A 10346-nucleotide genomic window follows, 5' to 3' on the forward strand; every position below is an offset into this window, starting at 1 on the left:
AGTATGGCAGGCAGGAGTCCGTGGAATGCAGAAGAAGTGCCCGTCTTTAGGAGGCTCTAGGTCCCCAGAAGGGGATGAAGCCCAAGAAAGATGGGCTGGAGGCACTTCCAGCTCTCGTCAGAGCAAGTTGCTCACTAGGAGTTTGCCTTGAGTTGTGTGACTAGAGCATGATGATAGCCGTAGCAAGATCTGCATCCCCAATCCTCCACTGTTCTAGATTGCAATTGTGTCTCTAGTGCAGGCATAGGCAAACTCCGGCCCTCCAGATGTTTGGGACTACAATTCCCATCATCTCTAGCTAACAGGACCAGTGGTCAGGGATGGTGGGAATTGTAGTCCCAAACATCTGGAGGGCCAGAGTTTGCCTATGCCTGATCTAGTGTAAGGCCCCAGTAGAGAAGGGGTTTCCAGTGATCAGCCCTGGTCAGTCTCACATGGCTCTTTTTAGACTATGTTCCTGCTTCTTTCCCAGTTGGGCTGATAGCCAGATCCTCCTAGGCTAGGAACATCGGAAGCTGATTTATACCAAATCAGACCATCTAAATGTCGGAGCCAAGCAACCTGTACCTTAGCTCATTGGCTCACCTAGTTCAGTATTATCTACACTGACTGGCAGCAGCTCCCTGGGATTTCAGGAAGGTTTCTCTCCCAGCCCCACCTGGGGGTGTGCGGGGGGGGGGTTGAACCCAGGACCTTCTGCATGCAAAGCAGGTGCTCCACCACTGAGCTAAGGCCCTTTTGCTTAAGAGAGGGGGCTCTTGGGATTCGAACACCGCAGAGCCATTCAACTGCAAGGCCAGCCTGTCAGTGTTGGGGAGCCATTGCTGGTCCCATTAGGAAGGGTCTTGATGCAAGAATTTGTTTATTTCCTATGGAAAACCCCTGTAGCCCGGTCATCCTCCAAGGACAAAATGCATGGAGCTATCCCATTCAGTCCTTGTAAGAACTCTACAAGGGAAGTTAGACTGAGAGCTGGTCACTTGCCCACAGCTTCTGTGGCTGATCTGGGATTTGAACCCAGGTCTTCTCAGTCTATCCAATGCACCATTTTGACTCAGGATCCGCTGCTGGCTCCTCCACACTTTGATTGCACTCAGGAGGAGGAAGCTTCACAAGAGTGTCGTCAAACCATGCAAGCCTGGAAAACAATGAGACTGTCCAACCTCTCTCCTTGCTGGGCATAAAACCTCTGGCAGAAGCTTCAACCTGTCTATTTTTTTATCTCAAGAAAACAATGTTCAGAGAAGGGGAGAGATGGAATGGATATGGTTTGATACACGAGACACACACATTTGGGGCATCCTAATGTTTTGAGGGTTAAATAACGCTGAGCTCTGGCCCTGGGACTTTCACATCATCTCTGACTGTTCTGCCAAAAAATCCTGGAGAAGCAGGGGTGCGGGGAGGCTAAAAACGCTTGCCCTGCATGGAAATAGGTTGTCTTATGTCAGAAAGTCCATTTCTTTCACGTTCATTCCTAGTTGCTCTTAGAGGCACTTTTGTTCTTTATCTCGGCCAGCTTGCTGGTCAGGAAGCTCCACTTGAAGGCCACCCCTTCAGCTTCTCGGAGGTCGTTGTCCAGGCTGGTGCAGCTGGCTTCCTCAACTGCCGTTTCTCCAGATGCCACAATGCCCTCAGACATCTGGTCTCCACTCTCAGCCTTCGAAGCTGCCTTTTCCAGAGCTGAGGTTTGCTGCCACTTTGTGGCAAAGACATCCCAAAGGCCAGATGTCTTCTTTTCAGAAGGGGAGTCCTCTTCTGGCCTGGCTGCCAGTGGGCTGTGAAAGCAAGAGGAGAATTTAGGAAGGAAAGAGGTGCAGGCAGTGGCTTTGAATGAACTGGTTCAGATTAGCTAATTCACATAATTCTAAAATCTCTGAATTATGCCTGTTCCTATAAATTCTGGGCAAAATGAATGTGAATTAAGTTCCAGTGGAATTTTGGGCATTTTTTTATTCAGTTCAGTTGAATCCTGCCCCCAAAACACAATTCCCAGAGTTTCCTGGGAAGACGGACCAATTGTTAAACTACTCTGCAAACTGTAGCTGTGTGAGAGGAATAGGGCTCCCCCCAATAGCATCCTTAGTTACCAGGATTCTTTGGGGAAGCCATTACTGTTTAAAGTGGTATGGTTGTGCTTTAAGTGTGTAGTACAGAGGGGGCCTGACTTTCAGATAGGAAGTCTTGCTCAGCCCTACCTGGAGAATGAACCTGGTAAAACAAATAAAAATAAAAAATAGAAGAGAAGAGAAGAGAATGAACCTGGACCTTTTGCATGCGAAGCCTGTGTTCTGACACTGAGCTAGGGTCCCTTCCAATAAGAATGTTTCAGGAGCGTTGCTGGTTCCGAAGCAGAACGCTACCTATGCCTTTGTGGTGTTCTGTCTAGAACAGAGGTGGGGAACCTTTGGCCCATGGGCTGAATTAGGCCCGGAAGACCATTTCCCCCATGCCGTACCCACCTGCCAATCATCCAGATTGGGAGGTCTTGTGCAACCAACCTGCTTCCCCTAAGGACCAGACATTTTGCAGTAAGGAAAGTTATGGGGAAATGCACTGGAAAGTGTGGGATAACACTTCATTGGGTGCAATTTATTGATGCATGCTCAATTAACAGATTCTCAGGAAGCACCCAAAAGCTAGTTTCTAGAAAGGAGCAAGGATGATGCTGACCCAGAACTTTTCTTTCCACATTCTCTCTCTTCTAATGCCAGCTTTCTCCTGCTCTTTTCCTTGCCAACTGTAGGCAAGAGAGGAGCCAACCCTGGGAGGTTTAAAAAAAAGGGGAAAGAAAACAATACTGTAATTTTATTGTTCCTCAAAACATGGACATGAGTATGTGAGTAGGTGGTGGCTCCCTCTTAGCCTGGAGTGTGGGGCAATTTGAGGGCTGGATGGAGGTTCTCCGGCCACGAGAGCCTGTTGTGGCTGTGAGAACCAGCAGCCACTCTAGGCACTCAGAGGCTTCTGTGGATATGCTGCAGTGGGAAGCTTCTCTGTCCCTTCCAGCCAAACTACCATGGAAGAGTTGTGATTCTCATGTGATAAACACAGTCTTGTGAACTAGCTGGTCCTTTGAGAAAGAAACATTGGGGAGGGGAGGGGTAGAATTGGGGAAGGATTTCACTTACTGGTCGGGACAAGGCTCAGGAGCCAGCAACTTATGTTCATCTTCCCGGCTGAACAAAGATGAGACACTTCTCCAGCCTTTGACTCCAACTCCCTGGACCTGCAGAGGAAGACGGGAGAAGAGGGAGGGAGGTCAGGGTCTACTAGCCACACCCAGGGCCATACCTGCTAGATAGTGGGAAATTCCTGGCCCTTTCCCTGAAGTTGTAGCTTTCATTTAAAAACAAAAAGTCAGTCTTTGTTCCTTTTTACTTCTGGAGCTGAAACGAAAGAGTGCTGCGAGGATTCAACCCAACTGCTTAGCAAGAAGTGCTCCTGTACTCCGGCTGCAGTCTATTGCTTTCGCTGTGTGCAAAGCCCTGGGATGATTGACAAGCCTGTGGACACTTACTAAACTTATTATGCTGCTGACCTGTAGGGGGTGGGTGGCTGCTTTCCATTGAGAGCCCCTCCCTTGACCTAGTATTTTGCCCCATTTCCCCAACACGATGACCACACATTCTGTCTGCAGTCCTGTTAGCCCTCCTAGGAAGCAACAGGCAATTGAAATTATTCCACAAGGTCATGGCTCAGTGGAGCTCCACATAGACCACAGTTTAGATACGTTTCACGCAGTGTTCAGTGGTTCTCATGTGGCCTTTTCAGGAGGATTCACTCAATGTTTTTGCCCTCGTCTAAATTTTGCTATACAGTTACATATGTAATTTAATATGTCTTTAAATATAGTTTCTCATACAGATTATTGTTAGTATTCTTTTAAATGCTGATACGTGCAGAAATGGAGTAGGATAGAATTATGAACGAACAGATAAGCAATTGACACTCACTGCAAATAAGTTGACTCCACCCCATATGCAACAGTCATACACTGATGCATACTGAACACAGCCTGTTTTGGGGTTGGGTGTCAGTAAACATCTCATTTTTGCTAGTTGCTTGCAGTAGAGGTTGGTTCTTTGGGGTGAATAGGGCATTGCCTCACCAACCTCAATCTGCCCTCAGCGTTCTCACCTACAAATCAGTCCATGGAGTGGCATCAGTCACTAGTTTCAGTGTTGCCTGGTAGAACTCTGCAGGAAGGAGGATGGGGACATTGTCTCTGGTGCCATCTACTGTTAGCTCCCTGCCTTCTGCGCAACCAGCCCCAATGGGCACCCACCAACACAGGTTATCTGAGACCTGTCAGTCACTCAGCAAACCACACAATACAGCATTAGTGGGTTGATTGGCTGAGGCAAGCATTATGCTGGCCAGGCCTGCTCTGGGGTCTAATAAGGCCTCCACTTAGTGCAGCTCCAAGCTCAAAAGCAACTTCTGGAGAGAGATAACTACTGGTCCTTACCCGCCGTGCCAGCTGAGAAACAGGATTTGACCCCTCCTCTGTCAGCAGGGTTGAGTCTGTGGTTTCCATCAGTTCAGGGTTATCTCTCTGAAACAAGAAATCAGCTTCAGGAGTGCTGGAGGAGTGATGGAATAGTCCAGGTGTAGCCCTTTTGGACTACACTCTACGGCAGTGTGGAAAAAGTTTTTTTCCTGCTGAGGGACTGAACTGAAGAAGGATTGATTATTAAACCACTCTGTACATTGTAGCTCTGTGCACCCTTAACAAACTACAGTTCCCAGTATTCTCTGATTGTTAAAGTGGTATAATAGTGCTTTAAATGTATCTTATGGGTGTGGCCTCCTGTTCTTCCTCTGCTGTCTGTGTTTGCCAGTCTCCCTCCACCAGTTTCATAATGTAGTTTCTGCCCTACCACAGTCAATTTCCTTTCTAGCCTTTTGTCAACTAATCCATTAAATAAATTGCTTGAAATATTTCAATCAGCTAAAAAAAGGGGGGCTATAATCAGCCAGCAGGTGTTTATTTACTTATTTAGTAAACATTTATTTATTTCCAATACAAGCTCTTATACAAAAAAAAAAACCACAACAAACCCAGATGGCAAACTCCATCTTAGAAGAAGCATTCTGTCATGTATGAGAATGAATGGGAATGCCTCCCCTCAGACAATGGCTTTCATATACAAGGCAGACTCAGCTGTGTCATCTGAAAACAAAGAACGGACTCTTTTCTTTCTTTAGATCTATGCCCCTTCCTTTAGAACCCCCCCCCCATCACATTTCTTAGATTTAAATAGCCAGCCTTCCCCAACCTTGTGCCCTCTGGACGTCACTGGGCTGCCAACTTCCATCTACCCCAGCCAGCATAACAAATGGTCAGGGATGATGAAGTCCAGCACAACACCTGGAGAGTGCCAGAAGTAGGTTAATGAATAAATGGATCAACTAAAATGCACGTGATCACAAGTTTTCTTTAACCAGGGGGCATGACTTCTTATTCTTCCCCATAAATCAGGCACAGAGAACCTATGTCCTTTCAGATGGACTACAACTCCCATCATCCTTTGTCTGTGCTGGCTGGGGCTGATGGGAGCTGGAGTCCAGCAACACCTGGAGGGCCATAGGATCCCCATGCCTGCCATAAATTAAGAGAAGGCAACCCATTGCCTGCTGCTACGCCACACTCAATGACCAAAGGAGGGGAAAGGGCCCAGCTGAGGATGCCTCTACCTCATCCTGGAGTTCCTCTTCCGGCAGCTCTCCGCCAAGGGTCTGTAAAACTTTGGCCTTGTAGACCTTCCAGAATCCCTGAGTCATCCTGGCAACAGCCCCGCTCACTCTCAGGTTCTTCTTCCAGGAGCTAGAGGGTCACACAGTACGTAAGCCCCTGAGATCCCGGCAGTTTGGAAGCCTGACGTCTTACAGTCACCACTTTGGATTCTCTTCCAAGTCTAAGCGGGTCAGGTTCCGGTTGCCATTGGGCCTCCGTGCCCAGCTGCTTCGGAGACTCTGCAGGGAACCAGGAGCTCAGGCAGATGCTTGTGCGCCCTGCAAATTCACACCTGTCACTGGCTGCCTCTTTCTCGGATCTGGTGTCTTCATTAAAATTTCAGAAGCTTCCAATGTACATCTCAAAGAACAGAGAGGAATTGGATCCATGACTGGCCCAGAATACCAATGGATTCCATCAATGAAGGCCCCTGGAACAGATGAAAGTGCAGTGGTCATGGATCCCAACAATTTGACTCCTCTGATCACCCTTTATGCATCCCATCTCCAGACTCTTGCCAAAATGACCCACTGGACTTCTTTCCATTCCGGATTTGAGACGTGATTCTTAGTTAGTTCTCTTGCTAATGTTGAACTTACTGGCTGCACCCTTGCTTGGTGTAGAGTCCTCTCTTATTCAGAAGAGTGATGTGCTCCCCACACAGCTCCTGAGTCCCCCTACCACCCCCATGCAGAATCTTCTACTTTCAAGTCTTGAGGAAAGCCTCATTCTGGCAACGCTACGCTCTTGTATTACTCTCCATTGTCTAAGTCCTGTAACTGATCTCCAGCGAAAAAAAGGACTTTGGAATGCGGTAGCTCAGCAACAGGCTCTCAAAATAGTGCCTGGAAGCTAAATTATTTCTTAGGGCTGATAGCCTCATAGACCTATGTCTTCTCCTTTGCAGATTTAGTTTCTGCCTTAAACAGGAAGCTTCGACTCCTGCCTCAGAGCAGCTTCGTGCAAGTTGCAAACAAGGGATGCGGGTTCTTCACTTGCTGTTAAAAATATCAAGCTCTCCTAGCTCCTTCACCCCCAACTCATGCTCCGATTGTACGAGCGATGAAAGGATGGGTTGTCTTTCCATTGCCCATCTTTCTTCTCCCCACAGCTAATAACAGATGCCTGTCTGCTGCCTTTACATGCCTGTAAATGTATTATTGATTTCCCGGCCTGGTGCAAGTAACGTGATCGCGAGTAGTTAACTGACTGGCGGTTGTTCCTTTGTCCTGCTCTGACAGCCGCATCCTAAATGCACAAATCCATATTGGCTACGCTTGATGCTGCCGATAATGCTCCACTGTGTGCCTCTCCCCGTGTTGAGTTGCGCTGGGAACAGTAGTGCTCAGGGCAGTGTGGTGACCCACAGAGTTCTCGTCCTTCAAGGATCACTCAAAGTGAAACCACAGTTGCTGTGTGAGTGCTTAACTCAGGAGGAAAAAAATATGGCAGGGGCCAGATTTGTGCCTACAAATCACATCCTGTGTGTTAGAACTGGATACACAATGCTGTAGTGTTCATAAACTCACAACGAGCCAGTACTTCAACAAAGGTTCTTCATCCAGGGTTGACTCTGGGCTTAAGGGAACTCTCAGCATAGTACCTACATAGAAACATAGGGAGCTGCCTTATATTAAGTCAGACCATTGATCCACCTAGCTCAGCATTGTCTAACAATGACTCATCAGGGTTTCAGACAGGGGACATTCCCAGTGACAGAACCTGGGACCTTCTGCATGCAAAGCAGATGCTCTACCACCATTGCGCTGTGGCCCAGTGACAGTGTGGATGGGCATATCCAGAAACGCTGATGCTCGCGTGGCTGGTAGAGGCCAGGTGGACACTATAGGTCGTATCAGTATTAGTGTTACTTGGAGCTGACCCATTGAAATTAATGGACCTGACTAACTTCTTGCCATCACGGGATGACTGTTTCCAAAAAAAAAAACAACAACAAGGGGAGGGGGGCTTTCTGACCTTCACAGTTGAGGTATAAAAGATTGAGGGGCGGGATTTGCTAGGTACAAAAGTCATTGCGTGGGCAGGCGGAGTCCCCCCAACCCCCAGGTGACTCCCGAGCGGAATAATGACACAAGACAACGTGCTATGGGATTAAAATTGGCCACAACTTTATTAAGATTCAGATGTAGGGAGACCTTGGCTCAGGCATTGGGCATTTATCCTTCCCAGCCGCCAGCCGGGGATCTGGGAAACTTCAGGGTTATCCAGAATGTGCGGGGATTAGGCTAGCTCTGAAGAACGTATGTTCAAGCAGATAGTCCGCCCCTCATTTGCCACCATTGGTGGGGGAGAGGAATGACAACCTCTCAGCGTATGGTCAATGCCTCCCCCCAATACCCCTTTAACGGGGAACCCTGGTATCGCCCACCATACTGGGGGCGTGGAGTCACCGCCTCATGTCCCCCCCCCCATTTAGGAAGATGACTAAAGGATTCCACCCAAGGCCTGAAACTGCCAAAGTTGTGATGAATTGCTACAGGAAAGGCAAAACCTGCCAATGCAGGGAAATTCCTTTCCGGCCCTTCAACAGTGGCCTTGACATAGCAGCGCCTGCATACCTGTGGATAACCTGCAAAAATAAGCATTAATTGAGGGAGTGGAGGGTGGGAGAAGCTCGTGCTGCTTCCTGGTAAGCTACCTTCTATTGTGTGGGCTAGGTAGTCCCTCCCCTTACCTGGCCAATCCCCTGGCAACGACTCCCCTAGGCGGGATTGGGCGCTTAGCTGGGGTAGGCGGAGACCCCAGGTATCCCTCCTGGGGGAAGGCGCAGCCAGTCCAAACTACCAGTTGTCGCCCAGGAGCTGTGTGCGACCACGCAAACGTGCCCCCCCATTTGATGTGGGGAGCGAACATTAGCTTTGACGATACTTTGGGTATTTTAAATTGACCTACTGGCAAGCGTTATGCTCACTTAAATTCTGATGTGTTAAGTGAACTTAATTTTTTTTTTTTTTTTAATTGCAACACAGTTGTGGAAAATTTATAGATAAGCTATTCAATAGCCGCTATGCAGCTTCCTGTACCAGGCAAGTTCTATTCTAAGAAAATACAGATATGGTAGAAAAAGTAAGAAACTTTTCACCACAAAACTAATAGTTACCACCACCAGTTAAAGTTATACACAAAATATATCTAAGTGAACTGTTAATTGTTGATTGATTTAGTTTTACTGTTGTGGTGGTATTATATTAATAATTTTTAATAATTTAATTATTTATAACCTGCCCATTTAAGATTGCCGGAAAAAATATCAACAACCTCAGATATGCTGATGACACTACCTTGATGGCAGAAAGTGAGGAGGAATTAAAGAACCTTTTAATGAGGGTGAAAGAGGAGAGCGCAAAATATGGTCTGAAGCTCAACATCAAAAAAACTAAGATCATGGCCACTGGTCCCATCACCTCCTGGCAAATAGAAGGGGAAGAAATGGAGGCAGTGAGAGATTTCACTTTTTTGGGTTCCACGATCACTGCAGATGGTGACAGCAGTCACGAAATTAGAAGACGCCTGCTTCTTGGGAGAAAAGCAATGACAAACCTAGACAGCATCTTAAAAAGCAAAGACATCACCTTGCCGACAAAGGTCCGTATAGTTAAAGCTATGGTTTTCCCAGTAGTAATGTACGGAAGTGAGAGCTGGACCATAAAGAAGGCTGATCGCCGAAGAATTGATGCCTTTGAATTATGGTGCTGGAGGAGACTCTTGAGAGTCCCATGGACTGCAAGAAGATCAAACCTATCCATTCTCAAAGAAATCAGCCCTGAGTGCTCACTAGAAGGACAGATCCTGAAGTTGAGGCTCCAGTACTTTGGCCACCTCATGAGAAGAGAAGACTCCCTGGAAAAGACCCTGATGTTGGGAAAGATGGAGGGCACAAGGAGAAGGGGACGACAGAGGATGAGATGGTTGGACAGTGTTCTCGAAGCTACTAACATGAGTTTGGCCAAACTGCAAGAGGCAGTGAAGGATAGGCGTGCCTGGCGTGCTCTGGTCCATGGGGTCACGAAGAGTCGGACGCGACTGAACGACTGAACAACAACAACAACAAACCTGCCCATCTAGCTGGTTTGCCCCAGAAACTCTATTGTTATAGGTTTGTGAGTGCTAAATGCCTGGGCTCAGTACTATCTGGAGGGCACCACATTGGCTATCCCTGTTTAACCCATGGGTGCATTACATTTCCCTCCTATGCAGCCCAGCTCAACCTTTATCACATGTCCCTCACACTGCAACATCTTCCCTAGTTAATTTTTGTGGTGGGGAACAAATCCAGGATGGATTTAGGGTGTGTTCACATTACTGCCTCCAAGCACAGTGACGCTGCTGATTTTTCAGTGCGTTTCAGTTATTTCTGCGCCTAAGTGTTCACATCAACAGGGCTTCATTAGTGTCAGAATTAATTATCAAGTAATTGAATGCAGTAATTCTACAGTAATTTACTCTGTGTTTCATCTATAGATTGTAGTTACAAATATGCCATTTTGTGAGAACTGCTGTTGTCAAACAGGAGAATGAATTAGCAAGCAAATCAATAAACAGCATTTGTTTAACTTCACTGCTGGAGAAGCCCAAAGAAACTATG

At 47.2% G+C, this 10346-nt stretch overlaps 1 protein-coding gene across 2 annotated transcripts; it reads right to left on the bottom strand.

Annotated features, from left to right (window-relative positions):
- Positions 1-1168: 1168 nt before the first annotated feature.
- Positions 1169-6309, bottom strand: C8H1orf232 (chromosome 8 C1orf232 homolog). Of its 2 annotated transcripts, XM_033157826.1 has the most exons (4): positions 5701-6301; positions 4472-4558; positions 3132-3229; positions 1169-1778 (listed from the first exon to the last, which is right to left on the bottom strand). In XM_033157826.1, exons 1-4 carry the CDS (start codon positions 5785-5787, stop codon positions 1478-1480), a joined length of 573 nt encoding a protein of 190 aa, XP_033013717.1. In that variant the 5' UTR covers positions 5788-6301; the 3' UTR covers positions 1169-1477. The 2 variants fall into 2 exon arrangements, with proteins under 2 accessions (XP_033013717.1, XP_033013719.1); XM_033157828.1 differs by lacking the exon at positions 4472-4558 and having other exon boundaries at positions 5701-6309.
- Between the last annotated feature and the right edge of the window lie 4037 nt (positions 6310-10346).

The sequence above is a fragment of the Lacerta agilis genome, chromosome 8, assembly GCF_009819535.1.
Source record: "Lacerta agilis isolate rLacAgi1 chromosome 8, rLacAgi1.pri, whole genome shotgun sequence".
NCBI classification, from domain to species: domain Eukaryota; kingdom Metazoa; phylum Chordata; class Lepidosauria; order Squamata; family Lacertidae; genus Lacerta; species Lacerta agilis.

What these genes read in the sequence shown, in the direction of transcription:
- C8H1orf232 (XM_033157826.1), bottom strand. Translation starts at nt 5,787, where the DNA reads ATGACTCAGGGATTCTGGAAGGTCTACAAGGCCAAAGTTTTACAGACC. An exon ending in AAGAGGAACTCCAGGATGAG is followed by an intron (nt 4,559 to 5,700) that starts GTAGAGGCATCC and finishes TTCTTGTTTCAG; the next exon opens with AGAGATAACCCTGAACTGAT. An exon ending in CCTGAGCCTTGTCCCGACCA is followed by an intron (nt 1,779 to 3,131) that starts GTAAGTGAAATC and finishes TTGCTTTCACAG; the next exon opens with CCCACTGGCAGCCAGGCCAG.